The sequence below is a fragment of the Erigeron canadensis genome, chromosome 1, assembly GCF_010389155.1.
Source record: "Erigeron canadensis isolate Cc75 chromosome 1, C_canadensis_v1, whole genome shotgun sequence".
Classification (NCBI taxonomy): domain Eukaryota; kingdom Viridiplantae; phylum Streptophyta; class Magnoliopsida; order Asterales; family Asteraceae; genus Erigeron; species Erigeron canadensis.
Window position 1 is genome coordinate 5,965,275 of NC_057761.1, and position 20,623 is coordinate 5,985,897.

The window sequence follows — 20,623 nt, forward strand, 5'->3', positions numbered from 1 at the left end:
CCTTCTACATTCTTGGGTACTCCTTGAGATCCAAGATAGTTGTTAGCTTTGACGGTCAGCTTTGAAGCTTGAAAGGAAACAAGAGGAGAAGACGAAATCCCTTCAGGATCAAATACTTTGGAAGTGAGATATGCAGGGACACTTCCAGAATCAAAGGTTTCATGAGGAGTTTGAGCAGATGAAGTAGCCATTTCAGATGTTATAAGAGAGGACGATTAGATGATGTTAGAAGTTTAGAGAGAATGAAAGATTTGAGGAAACTGAAGAGAAGTTGAGAGATTTGAGCAGTTAAGAAAGATATGAGTTTAGAGAAAAATGAAACGTAAGAGGATGGATATAGACGTGATGGAAAATATATATGGTATGGGAGTGGGTCCTATGTCTGCAAAAGTGAACCGTCACTTTTTCTCTCACATACGTAGTATGAAGATATTTGATGAATTAAAAAATGTAAAATTAGAGATAATTCCTATGTTGTACCAATGATAGTACTAATAAACGTTTTGTTGTTTTTTTTTGTTTATTGATTACAAATACGTATGTGAGTAACGTAAACAAGTATTTTGATGAGACATGTACTCATACGCCGACTATACTCGAGTGTATACGGCTGTACAGTGTACAAGTAGCCCATTTGGGAAAAAATCGAGGTAACAGTTTGGGACATATAATATAATATTAATAAAACATGTAGTGGAATACACTTAGATGGCTTGAGGTATCCACTGAAGAGTTGTATTATTTTGAAAAAAAAGCTACCAAGTTTTAATCAGCACCACAAAAGTACTAAAGGTGGATGCTGATTAGAATTAAACAATTTTTGGCAAATTGTCAGCCATCAACGGATTTTAGAAGTCTTTACCAGCAGCCGTTTGCTGCTGGACTAGATAGGGACTTTCAGCACCGTATTACTTTTGTTATGTTTTTTCCCAAAGCATCAGGGATCAACGGATTTTAGAAGTCTTTACCAGCAGCCGTTTGCTGCTGGACTAGATAGTGACTTTCAGCACCCTATTACTTTTGTTATGCTTTTTCCCAAAGCATCAGGGATCAACGGATTTTAGACGTCTTTACCAGCAGCCGTTTGCTGCTGGACTAGATGGAAACTTTTGGCTTTCCATTGCCTTTATTTTGCTTTTTCCCAAAGCAACAGGGATCAACGAGTAGAAGGAAGAGCTCGCTGATAACTTTGACTTAAGAAGTCGCTGCTCATCTTCATAAAAGGAATATGGGCAGCACAACATGAGTGATCATGTTGAACTAGTAAAATCACCATTTAGCATACCCAACCTGCTGACGAGATCCTTGAATCTCTTTTCATCTAAAGGTTTAGTGAATATATCAGCAAGTTGGTCATCAGTGGGGATGAAGTAAATTTCAACATCCCCTTTCATGACATGATCACGAATGAAGTGATACCTGATGTCAATATGTTTAGTTTTGGAATGCTGAACAGGATTATGTGTGATAGCAATAGCACTTGTGTTATCACACATGATGGGGATCTTGGAAAAGTTTAGGTCATAGTCAGCAAGTTGGTTTCTCATCCAGAGGACTTGTGCACAACAACTTGCTGCAGACACATACTCTGCTTCAGCAGTGGAGATGGAAACTGTATGCTGTTTCTTACTAGACCAACTAGTCAGCCTTCCCCCCAGCAGTTGACATCCACCACTGGTACTTTTCCTATCTAACATGCAGCCAGCATAGTCAGAGTTAGAGTATGCAACTAAGTCAAAGGAAGACTCATTGGGATACCAGAGACCTAAAGAGGAAGTCCCTTTGAGATATTTGAAGATACGCTTGACAGCAAGGAGATGAGACTCCCTGGGAGATGCTTGATATCTTGGACAAAGGCAAGTAGCAAACATGATATCAGGACGACTCGCTGTGAGATACATCAGTGAGCCAATCATTCCACGATAGAATGTGGGATTCACATGCTTACCTTCAGGGTCAGCATGGAGATTGTTTGGAGGAGACATGGGAGTAGACTTGGTGGTGATATTAGACATATCAAATTTGGCCAGCATGTCTCGAGTATATTTTTCTTGGTTTATGAAGATGCCATCAGTGAGCTGGCGAATTTGTAAACCAAGGAAGAAGGTTAACTCACCCACCATACTCATTTCAAAATGAGAGGACATTAGTGAGCTAAATTTGTTGCAAAGTTTCTTACTGGAGGATCCAAATATGATGTCATCGACATATATTTGTACATAGAGAACATGAACACCCTTTCTATAGATAAAAAGGGTGGAGTCTATGGATCCTCGCTGAAACTCATGAGACAGAAGAAATTCGGAGAGAGTGTCATAGCAAGCTCTAGGAGCTTGTTTAAGACCATACAATGCTTTGTAAAGACGATAGACGTGGTTTGGCTTAGTTAGATCTTCAAAACCAGGTGGCTGCTCCACATAAACTTCTTTTTCGAGTTTTCCATTTAGGAAGGCACTCTTGACATCCATTTGATATACTGTGAAGTTTCGATAAGCAGCATGTGCCAGGAATAAGCGTATTGCTTCAAGTCTAGCCACTGGAGCAAAGGTTTCGTCATAGTCGACTTCTTCTTCTTGAAGGTACCCTTGAGCTACTAACCTAGCCTTGTTGCGAATAACAACACCATCTTCATCCATTTTATTCCTATAAACCCACTTAGTTCGAATGGGTTCTTTGCCTAGAGGAAGAGGAACTAAGAACCAAACATGCTATCTTTGGAATTGAGTTAGTTCTTCTTGCATGGCAGCAACCCAAGATGGTTCAACCATGGCTTCTCCAATATTCTTAGGAGTTATCATTGACAAGAAATTGACATATAGACATGTGTTTCTAGTCGCTGATCTAGTCACAATGCCCTGCTGAGGATCACCAATAATTTGGTGAGCAGGATGACTTGAAGTCCATTTAAGTGATGGAACACTTGATGAACCTAGAGTGGCAGCGGAAGATATTTGTATGGGATCAGCAGGAGAAGAATAAGAGGAGAAATCAATAGTAATTGAAGGATCAAGAGAAGTTTGATCAGTGGAGCCATTTGGCTGATTTAAGTTATCAATGGGGTCATAACTCACTGAGCATAGTGCGTGCTGCCTCTATAAGAGTTCTATTACTCCTTTCAACAACACCATTTTGTTCAGGAGTTCTAGTGGAAGAAAAGTTTTGTGAGATCCCTTGATCAGCACAAAAAGTCTCAAGAGTGTGGTTTCTAAACTCAGTGCCATGATCACTTCTGAGTTCTTTGACCCTTATGCTGTTGAGATTTTCAATTTTCTTAATGAATTTGATGATTTCATCAGCAGCATCACTCTTAGAATTAAGGAAAATTGTCCAAGTATATCGTGAATATTCATCCACAATTACTAAAGTGTATCTGCTACCCTTTAGGCTTTGGACATTCACTGGACCAAAAAGGTCCATGTGAAGAAGGTGAAGACAACCCTTAACAGAGTTGGCTTGTTTAGTTTTAAAAGTAGCTCTATGGCATTTGCCTTTTTCACAAGCACCACAAAGCCTATCTTTTTCAAAAGAGAGAGGAGGATGGCCATGAACAAGGTTCTTTTTGGCCAGTGAGTTGATGGTTTTGAAATTCACATTCGACATACGCATGTGCCATAACCAATTCAACTCAGATGCTGACTTAGCAAAGAAACAAGTCTCACTATCAGTCTGGATAGGAGTGAAGTCTACAAGATATACATCCCTTTTTCTTGGAGCAACCAAGACGACTTCCTTGTTGATGTTTACTACAGTGCCTTGATGTTTATCAAGGATAACTTTGTAGTCAGCATCACATAGTTGACTTATGCTGATGAGATTATGCTTTAATCCATTTACATAAGCAACTTTAGAGAATTTTATGAGGCCATTAGAAAGAAGACCATACCCTTCAGTCTGTCCAGTAGAGTTATCACCAAACACCACTGTAGGACCAGGTGCTTCAGTATAGTCATCCAGCAGGGACTTAGAGCCTGTCATGTGTTTTGAACATCCGCTGTCCAAATACCACACTCCTTTACCTAGCGAGCCCTGCATGGATGAAAAGAGGATTTATCACTTTATTCATCCAACCCTATGTCAGCAGGATTCTCTGGAGGTACTTCAGTGGAGGAAGTTGGCTCTACAGAGAGAGCCTCCACCAGAGTAAGGTGATTTTCCATAGAGACAGGGATAGGATTATCTTCACTTGAGGGCAAGATGCTGGTTTCATTACTATGAAGGTAAGCAAAACTGCTCATAGCATCAGGAGCACTGTATTCAACCAGCATTGAGGGTTGCCCCCAAGCATTTGAAACAACCCTTTGAAAATGGGGAATTTCAATGCGCTGAGCAGCAATGTAGTCAGCGATGCTTGCATTTGTGACAGAGGAGGTATCACTGATAACTGGTTCAGTAGAGAGATTCTCACTGATCCTGTTAGAAGAGGAAGATGTTTCAGCAGTTGTAGAGATTTTAGGTTCACATATAACTGCTGGAGCATCTTTTGGACAGAATAGAACACATTCAGAAACAACATGTCCTCTGCTGCTACAGAGATAGCACTTATTGTCAGAGGAATTGCCTTGACTTTGAATGAGAAAATCCCTCAGTTGAGAGGAAAGACCATTTACTCGCTGAGTGAGTTCATTTATTTGAGGAGTTGAGGAAGAGGAAGCCTTGCTCTTTTGCTTAGACTTGGACTTATTCCTTTGTCTAAGCTTAGGAGGGGGCAATTGAGGAACAGGACCAAGTATGAATTCACCATGATGATTTTGAGGAGGCTGATGTCCTCTAATCATGGTCCATGCTTGCTTTCCAGCAGGATGGGAAGAAGAGGAACCCTGCTGAGGCAGATTCTCACGAATGGGAGTTGTGGATCTGACTTGACGTTTTGGAGTGATCGACCTCATTTGCCTATGAGGTAGATACTCCCTGTTGGAAATTGAGGATTGACTGTGCTGAGAGGGCACATGTCCTCTTTGAGGAGTAATAGACCTCATATGCTGATGAGGCAAATATCCTTGCTGAGGAGTGATAGGCCTTACCTGCTGATGAGGAAAGTGTCCTCGCTGAGGAATGTCAGATCTATTTTAAGAAGGCTATCTTCCCTTTTTTGGAGTAACATGCCTTAGATTTGATTTAGAGGGCATAGATTGAGATACAGCATCAGCATGTACAACCTTTATGGGAGGTACTTGCTGGTGTCTTTCATCAGTGAACCTGACCCTTCTGTTTACTTGTTCTGACTTAGAATTTGTATGGGAAGGTTCAAGTTGAGAAGTTTTAGCACCAGAAAATTGCTGACCGACATGATTGTCCCGCTGAGGGATACCATAGTCATAGGGAGCAGCAATGGTGCTTCTTTTAAAAGGCTCAGCACCTTTTATAGATAGAGGCTGAGGAGCAATGGGTATATACCCATCACTCGAGATATCTCCTTTAAAGGTTCTAGGTGGAGAATTTTGAATTCTCCCTTCATGTGGCATCATGCCAACAATAGAGAGATGGGAGAACATGTCAAAGGTACCGGTAGAAGTACTAGTACTTTTGGCATTTAAAGAAGAGGGATCACTGGTAGATGTTGAAGCTTTAGAGTCCATCTCAGCATGATAGTCATTTTGTCCTTTGACAAAATACCACTTTTTCATTTCATCTAGTGAGATGGAAGATGAACAGGGTGGAGGAATGGATACTTCAGGCTTTACATCATCTTTAAAGGAATCAGCAATGGAGGCAGCAGCATCAAAATTGCCACCAATTACTGCTTGTACTTGAGCAGGGACTTGTTCGCTCAAGCATTGATGATGAAATTTAGAAGCCTTTGACCAGGAGGTCACAATCTTCTTTAAATTAGAGACTTCAGCCTTGAGAGATTCATTCTCAAGTTGTAGTTTTTGAGTCATTAACTTATGAGATTGAAGTTCAACATGAACATTTTTCAATTTCATAAGTTTTTCAGATTTTTCACTCAACTCTACTCCAGCAGAGCAAAGTTTAGATTGAAGTTCAGCACGTAGACTTTCTACGAACTGAAGATCACAAGACAAAGACTCAATGATTTTGGTCTTGTCTTGATTTGAAGAAGAGAGTGTACCTTTTTAACAGTGACGTTCACCCACTGACTAGAGGAGACTTGATCCTTGGTCAGAGCATCACTGTCAGCAAGTGCCATAGGCACATGGCATCAACATAATCGTCATCATCAGAATCATTTGAGTCAGCCCAATCATGTTCTTCAGCAATTAGTCGTTTTGCTGGAACTTTATCCTCTGTTTCAGCAACCTTGGCCTTCAGCTGATAATATTTGTTCCTATATTCATCAGCAGATTTGGAAGGATTAGTTTAGGATGCAGCAGGATTGGGTAAGGAGACTCTACACTCCTTCTGATAGTGGCTTTTCCTGCCACACCTCCAGCACTCTTCCTGTGATTTGTCAACAGGAGGTTTGAGGGGAGTAACCGTTTTGCGATTATTCCACCTTCTGGAGTATTTTCTTCCAGCAACCAGGGCAAAGCCCATGAAGTCATTAAACATTTCTTGTTTTTCTTCATCATCCAGCTCATTAATGAGAGTCTGAATTGATGATGGAAGATTAGAGGTACTGGCACCATCATAAAGATCGATGGGCTCAGTAGAAACAAGAGCAATAGGGTCAAAAATAGGATGAGGAGAGATGCTGACAGATGAAGAAGAAGAGCCAGCATGTCTTTTGGCATCAGCAGAGGCTCGAATATTTTGAGCCAGTGCTCTTTCTTCAAATTGAAGAGTGCCAAAGAGTTCTTCAAGATCAAAGTCTTGGATTTTCTTCGTTGTACGAAGAGTTTGTCTTAAGTTTTGCCACTTAAGAGGAAGAGAATCAATGAATTTGTGACATACCTCAAAGTTATCATGGGTAATGCCAATATTTGTCATATCATTGAGCAACCCTTTAAAGCGAGTGTAGGTGCTCTCAAGACTTTCATCGGGGAGGGAGAAGAAATTTTCATAAGCTCTTTTTAAATCAATTTTCTTGATTTTAATAAGGTCAGCAGAACCTTCATAAGTGCTGACAAGTCTATCCCATACTTCCTTTGAAGAGGGATACTTGATGACTAGTTTCATGATTTCAGTAGGGAGAGTAACTATAATCATGTTTTTTAGTCTACCATCAAGATTTACCAGCTTTCTTTCTTCATCTGTCCATTGGACTTCTGGTTTGACCAGGTCAGTGACTATCTCAGGAGCTTCAGGTGTAGCTCCTGGAGTCCTTTGGACATACATCGGTACGTATGGACCCTCAGTTAATATGGTCATTAAATAGGGTTCCACACCTGCGATGTGTAGAAGCATCCTCTCCTTCCAAGACCCAAAATTTTTGGGATCGAACTTAGGAGGTGTCGACACATAGCCAAAGTCACGTGTGTTCACAAGGCTGGGAACAGAAGACATGGTTCTTGTTAAAAAGAAATTTAAGAAGGATTAAAGAACAAAAATTTTAAAAATAAACAAAATAAGGCAAACAGATCTTGTTCCATTGATTTAGGAATGGTGGCTCTGATACCACTTGTTGGTCCACGAATGCACAACTTATGTTTTTAATTAAATAGACAAGAAAGAAAGTAAGCAAGTAATTAAATAACAAGAACAATGTAGAGTTCAATTGTAATACATCAATGCAAGGATAATCATATGTATCATTGATTAAACGATGAATACATGGTTGATCTTACACTTGACTTACAAGAATACAAAAGAACAAATATAATTGCTAAGTCTAGACGCACTAAAAACTTAAGCAATAACAAGTGACACACACTTTTAAGGTGACTAACACACTAATACAATGTGGCTGTGTTGCTTTATATAGCGGAAGACTTGGGGCAATACAACCTGCTTTGATTGAGACTTGATAGTGGTTGTTGACTTTTAATTGGCTCATGGTACTTGAATCATGTGCCCATTGTCTTCTATACCAAATCGGGTAAGAGAGAGAGAACCCTTGCTTTGGTCCCAACATGTTCATTAGCCATTCAGGGCAATTTACAGTTGGTTAACCACCATGTGACCTTTTTGTCTACATGTAATTTGAATATTTCCCGCCATGATAAACTTGGGTCAGCATCTATCCCGCTGAAGACATCTCTTCATCTGCTGATCACTTGTTAAAGACTTGCTGACGACGTGTGTCAGCGAGCAAGTCTTCTTCAGCGAATCCCAGACTTAACAAAGGTAATGCTTCACAACTTGTACTAACTCGTAATTAATCCCTCACTTGAGACTCAATAAAGCTTGATACTGAATAGATAAAATACGGTGACTTATTATTTTGCATCTAATGGTTTAAATGAACATTGGGTTTAAAATGAATACATCGACCTGTTAAGAATAGGCAACCATATATTGATGGTATAAATGAACATTGGCACGTTCTTGATGTTAAGAAATTGGGGATGGGGTTATTTGATTAGAGCAACATGCTGAAAATTAAAATGAATACTAAAAGTCGAAATGAGTAATATTAATGATCGGTTAAATATGTCAAAGTTCCAAGATGTTTAAACGAAACATAGTTCCTCCTTTACTGTTTCATTTATTTGACATTTTGTATTAGTCATATAGAGTCACACATACACATAGGTCTTGTAATTCCTTAACTTTCATTATAGAATAACAAGTTAGTATAAGTTGTGGAGCCCATTATAGACACTGGTCATGATTTAATTGAATGATTTGATTTCTTACTAAAGGTGTTAGTTGGTCATAGGGTTGTAAACGAACTGAACAGTTGACGAACAATTCATGAACTGTTCGGCGGGAAGTTCGTTCGTGTTCGTTCGCTTAGTTAAATGAACGAACATGAACAAAGCTTTCGTTCGTTCATTTACGTTCGTGAACATTCGATAATCTGTTCGTGAATGTTCGTTCATTTATGTTCATGAACCGTCTTTCGTGAACAATATTTGTGAACAATAGTTTGTTTATGTTTGTGAACATTTGTTCTTATGTTCATTTACAAATATAAATATTTGCTTAAATAAAAATGTAACACCCCGAGCTAGGCTCGAAGAGCACTGAAAAGCATGACACAAGATGGAATTATCGTAGAACGAGACTTTATGAATATGAAAGGATTCCGTGAACCCAACAATTAGTTTTCAATGTCACAAAAGCATAAGGAGCATACAACCATCAACAGCTTACAAAACAATATCAAAAGATGGCTCATGATCCTAAGCGAGGTCCCATCAACGGGTAATGAATCACGGATCCATGGTCATAGTCTAACTCCTAGCAATGAAATCAAGCTCTTGGATTCTCTTGGTTACCTGAAAAGTGTACTAAACAATGTCAACACTAGTTTGGTGAGTTCGTATGAATGAAGGAACAAGAGCACGTATCAATGCCACCCATCACATAAACAAACATAAAGAACAAGAATTTAGACTTCAATTAAGTATCTAACGTGACCAATGGTCAAACACTTGCACACAATGTCCCTCAATTGTTCTCATGTCATCCATAATTGTCATCAAGTACGTATCGTACCCGTTTAATGTCATCAAGCACTAAAATGCCCGTTTGTATTGTCATCATGCCCCTCCTTGTAATCATTGCACATAAATTGATCATCCATGACCATCATTGTCCACACATAACCAAACGCCATGTGTATATACTTCGTATGATACTACTTTTGAAAGGCCCTTGATGTTTATATATAGGGTCACCTGCAGCCTTCCCACCACATCTCCAACCTTTCAAAGGCATTATCATCCTTCATATATACCCAACTATCCTAAACAAACTCATCATACATACACAAGTAACCATACAACGAATCACATATTTGCATGTCTACAAAACCATCACACAACATGTACATCACAAATGTCATCACACACGAAGTACACTTTTCAGCCCGACTCTTAAAAGAGTAAGGGAAAGCTACGAAAACTCACCTTGCTCAGCAAAAGAGGCTAATATCAAATTAAGATGAGATTATAAGTGATCAACTTGCTCCACACACCCACAACCTAAGAACGTATTCAATATATGCATTATTAGCCAAAACGAAGCTTTAACTAGGTTCTTAGCTAGGTCTCATGGCTTGGAAAGGCTTCCGGGACTCGACAAGGTGACTAGGGGGGTTATATAATAATTTAGAATCAAGTTGAAGTCGTCCCAAGGTTGCCTTGTCCTCAAACAAAAGTTATACGTTATGTAGTTTATGTTAATGCCTCGAATTAGGTTCCAAAAATGACGCTCGACTTTGAACGACTCGTTTGTGATGTACAGGGCACCAATAAAGTCTTAAGAGTACATTCCGGAAAGGTCGGGACGATCCTAGGACATTAGAAAGGAAGCTAGGAATCAACTAGGTGAAACTGGGCCCACTGCGTCGCAGTCTTGATGTCGAGAATTCTGCTGCTTCGCAGCTTCATTAAACTGCGTCGCAGTCAACCCAGATCAGCACCAGCATCAGATTTACGAGCCAAACACCCCCAAAACACCCATTTAGACCCCATAGTCGACCAAGGAGGATCTAGGACTCGATTTCAAGCTTGAATCCACACATTTGGACATAAACAAACTCAAATGAACACAACCCATTACAAGATTTCATTTCAAAACATCAAATCTAGTTCCAAATTAGTTTTAACCCATTACAAACCCTAATTCGACCCTTGGCTCAATTTGAGACCCAAATTTACTAGAAATCAACTAGAGACAAGTTAATAAACATAAAATGATGATTATGAGATGAGTTTCACTTACCAAAACCTCTACAATAGCTCAAATCCGAATTTGACCTAATTGAAACTTAGTCTTGCACTTTGAAACTTTAAATTTTTGATATGATATTTAGATGAGGAAGAAGTAAATTATTCTTACATTAAATTGCCTTGAACAACCATAGATGGTGAATTAAATTAGAGAGGGAGTGAGTTTGAGTGTATTTAGTGAGGTGGGAGAGAAATGATAAGAGAAATGAATGAATGGATGAAGAGATGAATGGGTGGGGATAGGGTTGGGTTATCTTGGACGGGTCATGGGTTGGGTACAACCCATGGATAGGATCCATATTCATTTACTAGTTAAAGTTAAAGGTTATCTAAATGAAATCGATTAGCACCAACTAATGACCTCGACTAGTACATAACTCTCGAATCGAACAATAAGTTGACCCATATGAACACATTGCACCCAATTGGACCTCATATTGCACTAGAACATATATTAATTAACTAATACTTAGTCAAATATACACATAGTCAAAGAGTCAAGAATCACAATTGTTACATTATTCCCCCGTTAAGGGAATTTCGTCCCGAAATTCGATAGAGCTCTACTTACTTGAACAAATACGGGTATTTTGACATCATGAAGTCTTCACGCTCCCAAGTGAATTCGGCTCCACGTCTAGCTTGCCATCGGACTTTGACTATCGTATAACGTTTGTTCTTCAATTTCTTGACCTCTCATTCCAAAATTTCTACCGGTTTTTCCACAAAATTGAGCTTCTTGTCCACTTCAATCTCATCCATGGGCACATGATGTGTAGGATCCGCCAAACACTTTCTTAAGTTACAAATATGGAACACGTTATGCACACCACTAAGTTCTTGAGGTAGCTTTAGTCGGTATGCCACCTTTCCTACCCGTTCAATGACCTCGAAAGGTCCTATGTATCTTGGCGCAAGTTTGCCTCTCTTTATGAAACGAACGACACCCTTCCACGGAGAGACTTTCAAAAGCACATGATCACCAACGTTGAACTCCAATGGTCTATGCCTCACATCGGCGTATTTCTTTTGTCTTTCACGAGCCACTTGTAATCTCTCTTTAATTCGAGAAATCACTTTTATTGTTTCAATCACTATTTCCGGCCCAATAAGTTGGCTTTCACCAATTTCCGCCCAAGCGAGCGGAGAACGACACTTTCTACCATAAAGTGCCTCGAATGGCGCCATTTGAATGGTCGCATGGTAACTATTATTATATGAGAACTCGACCAACAGTAGATGATCTTCCCAACTTCCACCAAATTCAATAGCACAAGCCCGCAACATGTCTTCAAGCGTTTGGATGGTTCTTTCGGTTTGTCCATCCGTTTGAGGATGAAACGCCGTACTCATGTCAATTTGAGTACCCATTGCTTGTTGAAAAGCTTCCCAAAAATTTGATTTGAACCGGCTATCTCTATCGGAGATAATAGAAACCGGAACTCCATGTTTCGACACCACTTCTTTAATGTACAAACGAGCTAGGGTGGTCTCACGAATGGCTAAGAAGTGAGCCGACTTTGTCAACCGATCCACAATCACCCATATGGTATCACGTCCACTTCTTGTCTTCGGTAACTTCGTGATGAAGTCCATTGCAATACGTTCCCACTTCCATTCCGGTATCACCGGTTGTACCAATAAACCGGGTGTCTTCTTATGATCGGCTTTCACTTGTAAGCAAGTAAGGCACTCACTCACATATTTAGCCACATCACGCTTCATGCCCGGCCACCAATAGAAATCCTTCAAATCAAAGTACATCTTATCCGACCCCGGGTGTATCGAATAAGGTGACCTATGAGCTTCATTCATAAGAAATGTCCTCAAATTGCCAAAAATAGGAATCCAAAGCCTTTCCCCTAAATATAGTCCGTTGTCTACCTTTCTATCGAATAGTTGCTCCATGCCATTTAACCCTTCGTTGCCAAAATTTTCCGGTAAGGTAGCTTGCACTTGGGCTTCTATAATGCGGTTACGAACACTTTGTCCCACCGTGAGACTCATGACTCTCTCTTCTCGGCTTGACTCTCTCCTTCCTACTCAAAGCATCGGCTACGACATTTGCTTTGCCCAGATGGTAGAGAATGTCACAATCATAATCGCTAAAAAGTTCAATCCACCTTCTTTGCCTCATATTCAACTCACTTTGATTAAAGATATGTTAGAGACTTTTATGATCGGTGTAGATTACACATTTAGTGCCATAAAGATAATGTCTCCAACACTTCAAAGCGAAAACAACCGCTCCCAATTCTAAATCGTGAGTAGGGTAGTTTTTCTCATGCACTTTAAGTTGTCGAGAGGCATAAGCAATGACCCTACCCCGTTGCATAAGCACACACCCCAAACCTTGACCCGAGGCGTCACAATACACCACAAAATCTTCAATTCCTTCCGGAAGGCTCAAAATAGGGGCACACATAACATGTCTTTGAGAGTTTGAAAAGCCAACTCTTGGTTCTCGCCCCACTCAAACCTCCTCTCTTTTTGAGTCAAGAGAGTAAGTGGTTGTGCTATCTTGGAGAAACCTTCAATGAATCTTCGGTAATAACCCGCCAATCCAAGAAATTGACGAATCTCGGATGGTATCTCGGGTCGTCTCCAATTCTTGACCGCTTCAATCTTGCTAGGATCCACATGAATCCCATCTTTGCTAATCACGTGACCAAGGAAATGAACGTCTTCCAACCAAAACTCGCATTTTGAAAACTTTGCATACAACTTCTCCTTTCTAAGCAACTCTAACATCTTATGCAAATACTCAACATGATCTTCCTTTGTTTTTGAGTAGACAAGTATGTCATCAATAAAGACAATGACCGACTTGTCCAAGTAGGGTCAACACACCCGGTTCATCAAATCCATGAACACCGCCGGTGCGTTAGTCAATCCAAATGGCATAACGGTGAACTCGTAGTGACCATACCTCGTACGAAACGTCGTCTTTGGTATGTCATCTTCATGAACTCTAAGTTGATGATAGCCCGAACGGAGATCGATTTTTGAGAAGTATTTGGCACCTTGTAAATGATCAAAAAGCTCATCAATTCTAGGAAGCGGGTACCGGTTCTTCACCGTGAGCTTGTTCAATTCCCGATAATCAATACACATCCTAAAAGACCCATCTTTCTTCTTTACAAACAAGATTGGAGCTCCCCAAGGCGATTGACTAGGACAAATGAACCCTTTCTCTTGAAGTTCCTTAAGTTGAGATTCTAACTCTTGCATTTCTGTCAAAGCAAGTCTATATGGAGCTTTAGCCACGGGTGCGGCTTCGGGGATCAAATTGATGCGAAAATCAAGTTCACGAGATGGGGGTAGACCCGGTAGATCATCCGGAAAGACATCGGGGAAGTCACGAACAATGAGGACGGTTTTCAATTCTACCCTTGTGACGGTAGCACTGAAAACCTTGGAACTAGAAGAATCGGAAGTTTCACCTTGGACTCTAAGAACATTACCGTTTGACAACGGTATTTTGACCACTCTTTCACCACAATGAATGACCGCATTCACCGCCGTCATCCAATCCATACCCACAATGATGTCAAAGCTTCCAATATTGAAAGGCATGAGATTTATGTAAAATTCGATGTTGTTTAGAGTCAAGATACAATCACGAAGTACTTGACTAAGTCTAGTTAGAGCACCATTGACCATCTCAATATCAAGCACATAATTTAAGGCACAAGGATGAACATCTATCAAAGGAACAAAACTATGGGACACAAAGCTATAATCGGCTCCGGAGTCAAATAACACCGTGGCATATTGACCGTTAAGAAGAAATGTACCTGCCACCACATTAGGATCATTGCGAGCTTCATTTGCATTCACCGCAAAGGCTCTCCCTCTAGGTTGCACTTGATGGCCTTGTTGGCCACGGTTTTGGTTGGGACCGGCGATTTGAAGTTGATTTGGATGAACCGCCACTTGAACGTTTTGTCCCACCCATTGAGGACAAGTATTACGGTAATGATCGGTGCTTCCACATTCATAACAAGCCCCCTGTTGACCCCTTTGGTTGTTAGCTTGAGGAGGAAAGGTTTGGAGAGGAACCGCATGAGTAGGAGCCACTCTCGAGGCCCTACAATCTCTAGCAAGATGACCAATTTGATGGCAATTGAAACAAGTTCCACAAGGAGTGGTTGGAGCATGATGTCGGGAGCACTTGTTGCAAAGTGGTTGAGGACCCACATAAGCTTTCTTTGCCAGTTCAATTGCCGCATACACCTTTCCTTTGTTAGGGCGTGTGGGGTCAAACCTACCCATTTTCTTCACCCCACTTGACTCGGGTGCATCCTTCCTTTTTGATGACGATGGTTTGCTCAATTCGCCACTTCTAAGTAGATCTTCGGTAACACTACCGGCTCGGTTTATGGCTTCCGTCAAGGAGGTAGGCATGATATTATTTACCAAGTGTCAGACTTTTGGAGTTAAGCCCATAACAAACTTTTGAATAGCTTGGGCCTCGGGAGACACCAAGTGTGGGATGAGTGTTGATAACTCTTGGAATCGCCGAATGTATCCTTTGTAGTCCGCTCCATTCATTTGAAGTTGCACAAACTCTAGTGTTAAAGTTTGAAGTTCATAAGGAAAACAAAACCTTTCATTCACCAAAATCTTGAATTGATCCCAAGGTATAGCGTTACCCGCCCCTATTTCCTTGTTCCACCACTTCAATGCATCACCCTTAAACATGCCGGTTGAATAAGTAACTTGATCATCATAAGTACAATGGCTCCTAGCAATCACCGCTTCAATCTCTTCAAGCCACCTTATACAAGCCGTGGGACCCCCATCCCCATGAAACTCCGGGGCTCCACAACTCTTGAAATCCTTGAAAGAACACCCTTGACGATACACTCCATGTTGATTGTACATGGGAATGTAGTTATCTTGCATCACCGGTGCCTCTTCTTCTTCCACCACTACCGGTTGAACATTTTCATTATTCACATTTGCTTGAGCTTCAACATTTGGCACCGGATTATTGGGTGCTTGGAGAGATGCCGTGACTTGGGCAACTATATTAGGCATGATGTTTATGACCACTTGAGCGATCACGGTTGCCAAGTCGGGTGTTGGTGCTTCACCACGACACCTACCTCTACCTCGGCCTCCACTACGGCCTCTACCTTAGCCCTATAGTTAGCTCCGGCTCTCCTTGGCCTCACCATTTCTATAAGACAAGTAACACGTTGACCCGATTGTTAGTCTCAAAATGCTCACATGTTAGTCCCACAAGTAGTCAATACTCTCATGTCGTTATATCACACATAAATCATATCTTTACACTAAGGCAAAAGTACTAGTGCTCTAGGGGAAATCGTTATGTATCATGCCATCATACCATGTTCATCATAATTGTCCATCATCAACCACATACTCATGTTCATTTACATCATACAACCAAGCAACTAACCAAGCGGTTCAAAGTATAGTCCAAATCCAATATACTCTCTAGTTACCGTTCGGGTTTGTATACAGGGTGTACCAGCGGCTAACCCTCCACCCAACAACTCCCATTAAGTATATCGGTTCCTTACTATACTCCAAACCAAATGTGTGCAACCCGTGATGTCATTAACTTGTTATAATACCGGGTAACCATAAAATAGTTCATCAGGCTCTTTTAGGGTTGCCACAATATTATATCATGTTAATGCCATAACTTCATCTTGCTCTAAGCCATCAACAATATCAATTTAATCATTTCAATCCAACAATATGCACATGACCTCATGTAATCACATTAGACTCATGCACTTGACCACCACACAAGAACACAATAACCACGCAAGCCAATTGTACTCATGTTATCACATATAACGAACCTTCCTACGAATTTCAAGTGTACACTTATAATGCGCATATAGTTCACGTTGCATACAAGATTCCTAATCATGCATGCTATATGAAGAGTTTTACTTAAGCCATAGTTTAGGTCAATCCGCCTAATTCTCTACGACCATGCGTGGGCCACCATTCTGTAACACCCCGAGCTAGGCTCGAAGTACACTGAAAAGCATGACACAAGATGGAATTATCGTAGAACGAGACTATATGAATATAAAAGGATTCCGTGAACCCAACAATTAGTTTTCAATGTCACAAAAGCATAAAGAGCATACAACCATCAACAGCTTACAAAACAATATCAAAAGATGGCTCATGATCCTAAGCGAGGTCCCATCAACGGGTAATGAATCACGGATCCATGGTCATAGTCTAACTCCTAGCAATGAAATCAAGCTCTTGGATTCTCTTGGTTACCTGAAAAGTGTACTAAACAATGTCAACACTAGTTTGGTGAGTTCGTATGAATGAAGGAACAAGAGCACGTATCAATGCCACCCATCACATAAACAAACATAAAGAACAAGAATTTAGACTTCAATTAAGTATCTAACGTGACCAATGGTCAAACACTTGCACACAATGTCCCTCAATTGTTCTCATGTCATCCATAATTGTCATCAAGTACGTATCGTACCCGTTTAATGTCATCAAGCACTAAAATGCCCGTTTGTATTGTCATCATGCCCCTCCTTGTAATCATTGCACATAAATTGATCATCCATGACCATCATTGTCCACACATAACCAAACGCCATGTGTATATACTTCGTATGATACTACTTTTGAAAGGCCCTTGATGTTTATATATAGGGTCACCTGCAGCCTTCCCACCACATCTCCAACCTTTCAAAGGCATTATCATCCTTCATATATACCCAACTATCCTAAACAAACTCATCATACATACACAAGTAACCATACAACGAATCACATATTTGCATGTCTACAAAACCATCACACAACATGTACATCACAAATGTCATCACACACGAAGTACACTTTTCAGCCCGACTCTTAAAAGAGTAAGGGAAAGCTACGAAAACTCACCTTGCTCAGCAAAAGAGGCTAATATCAAATTAAGATGAGATTATAAGTGATCAACTTGCTCCACACACCCACAACCTAAGAACGTATTCAATATATGCATTATTAGCCAAAACGAAGCTTTAACTAGGTTCTTAGCTAGGTCTCATGGCTTGGAAAGGCTTCCGGGACTCGACAAGGTGACTAGGGGGGTTATATAATAATTTAGAATCAAGTTGAAGTCGTCCCAAGGTTGCCTTGTCCTCAAACAAAAGTTATACGTTATGTAGTTTATGTTAATGCCTCGAATTAGGTTCCAAAAATGACGCTCGACTTTGAACGACTCGTTTGTGATGTACAGGGCACCAATAAAGTCTTAAGAGTACATTCCGGAAAGGTCGGGACGATCCTAGGACATTAGAAAGGAAGCTAGGAATCAACTAGGTGAAGCTGGGCCCACTGCGTCGCATCAAGTGGACTGCGTCGCAGTCTTGATGTCGAGAATTCTGCTGCTTCGCAGCTTCATTAAACTGCGTCGCAGTCAACCCTATTCAGCACCAGCATCAGATTTACGAGCCAAACACCCCCAAAACACCCATTTAGACCCCATAGTCGACCAAGGAGGATCTAGGACCGATTTCAAGCTTGAATCCACACATTTGGACATAAACAAACTCAAATGAACACAACCCTAAAATTACTCGTACAATTAAAAATTAAAGCAGATGAAGATGAAGAATACCAAGAAAACTAAAGTCCACGCCCTAAAAGGCCTACAATACAAATCGTCCTTTATTATTATTTTTTTTTAAATATGCATATATTATTTCTATGGTCTGTCTATCTCTATAAATAGAATTTGAAAACTCTGTATTTTTTTTTTTAAGGTGGCACTGCTGGCTATTTCTTTTCTGAATATCGTGAATATGTTTTAATAACAGGTTTATCATTGAAAATAGAGTCTCCTTTTAAAAGATGATTCATAATATTCGGTGTTTTTATACGTGTTTTACACACATTTATAATTTCGAATCCATAAATGTGTACAAACTGTTTGATAAAATGTTTCATATTTCCATTTAGGGATAAGTAACTAGGAATGTAATGAACTATACACAAATGTTTATGTTGTGTAATGAACTACATAGATGTTTATTGTATGTAATAAACTTTCAAATCTAGGTTATTTGATGTATTCGACCAATCAAAAGCGGGACAAGTGGCAACTTAGATAGTTGCCACATATACCCGGGTACATTCAATAACCGAAATTTGAAAGTTCATTACATACAATAAACATATAGGTAGTTCATTACATAACATAAATATTCGTACATAGTTTATTACATTACCAAGTACTTATCCTTTCCATTTATGTGTTTTGTATCTTAAGAGGATATGGGACCAAGTATTGTGTTTCAATTCATAAAAATTGTCATCCCTTATATTAACAACATCGAATAGTGTAAGTATGTCACTCCATCAGGTTGTGTTAATTTCATGCTAAAAATCGGTGGTTTATTTTTAAATTGTTTACCTTGGATGTTTCGTATATCGTTAGGTGTAAACAAATCGACCTTCACGATGTAGACCTTCGAATTATAGGATGTATTGTTTGGAAACTCTCAATTTACTTAGCAACCATTATAGGATGTACTGTTTGGTACGTTATCTGATACTTGTGACTCAATGATAAAATTTAGTTTACAGAATCATTTTTGTCAATTAGGTTGAAGAATCTCAATGTGATACATCGTTTCTTCGATTTTGAAGGGTACAAATGCAGTATCATTGAAGCTATGTAGTGGTATGCAATGATACAAGACATAATGTTCTTGACACAATACCAAAAACATGCATATTTTCTAACTTGACTCATAAGGTTCTTGACACATATTTTGGTTAACTGTGACATTTTCCACTTGTTCTTACTGTCAAATTTCCAAAAATTGGTATGAGAGCCCGTTCCCTTCAAAGAACTGGGCGTGTTTAATGAGCTTAAATTCTCCACAAGTGGCAGCAAACTCAAGCTCTTTCAGTGTATATGTATAGGAGATTCATATGAATTATAGAGTATCAAGATGAAGCCTATGTTCATATCTTAAGATCATTGAAACTATGCTGAATCTGGTTATGCAGAAACCAGCTATGACAAAGCAGGTCCAAAGGAAAATCAGAAACGGGACGCCAAGGCTCTTTTTCATTCTACAAGAAGTGGCCGGAAGAGAGCAGATTTTCAAGATTAGCTGCAGCTATAACTTCAAAACAGGCATGGTCAATCCTAAAAACAGAATATCAAGAATCTAACAAGTCTCTTAGACACGAGTTTGAAACTTTTGTTACAAAAAATAAAGAACTTGTTCAAGCATATATATATATATATATATATATGATCAGAGTCTAGGGAGTTAGCTAACCTCTTAATTAAGAAGTTTAACTTCAAACTTTAATTACATGGTTGCTACCATTGAAGAGTCAAAAGATCTGTCAAAACTATTTCTTGATGAGTTAATGGGATTTCTTCAAGATCGTGAACTAAGAATAAACAGGTCATTCGCTAGGTGGGAAGAAAGGTCATTTCAGACCAACAGGGAGCCAGATTTCTCTGATCATTTAATGAGAGGAAGAGGTAGAGGAAACTATTGTCGTCGGGGCAGAGGACTTAGCAGACCAGTCAATGCTTCTTTCACTGCTCATTCTGCAATAAATTTGGTTTTATGGACAAATTTGTGCTAATATTCTTGCAATTTCCTACATGACACAAAATAGAATGTGATGGAACCACGTTAGTGTGACCGTCACTGATCATGTATCATTCCTGATATGATAATTGACAATAACTGAAATCCCTATGTCTAAGTAAATATATGATGGGAGTATTTACTCTTAGAGACGTAGTATAGGGTTTACCATTAGGTGATTGTAACTAAGAGGACTAATGGTACACACATTAAACACCAGAAGGGTTGGATGTGTAAATACTAAAGGGTTGAATG

At 39.7% G+C, this 20,623-nt stretch overlaps 2 protein-coding genes across 2 annotated transcripts; both read right to left on the reverse strand.

Annotated features, from left to right (window-relative positions):
• Positions 1-1,334: 1,334 nt before the first annotated feature.
• On the reverse strand, positions 1,335-4,265 carry LOC122598691 (uncharacterized mitochondrial protein AtMg00810-like; the record flags this gene model as incomplete). Its single annotated transcript, XM_043771280.1, has 2 exons — positions 4,069-4,265; positions 1,335-2,325 (listed from the first exon to the last, which is right to left on the reverse strand). Coding segments are annotated over exons 1-2 (1,188 nt in total), but the record flags the coding sequence as incomplete, so codon positions are not given.
• A 10,899-nt stretch (positions 4,266-15,164) lies between these two features.
• LOC122599024 lies at positions 15,165-15,782 on the reverse strand. Its single transcript, XM_043771505.1, has one exon. The coding sequence runs from the start codon at positions 15,780-15,782 to the stop codon at positions 15,165-15,167; it is 618 nt and encodes a 205-aa protein (XP_043627440.1).
• Positions 15,783-20,623: the final 4,841 nt, after the last annotated feature.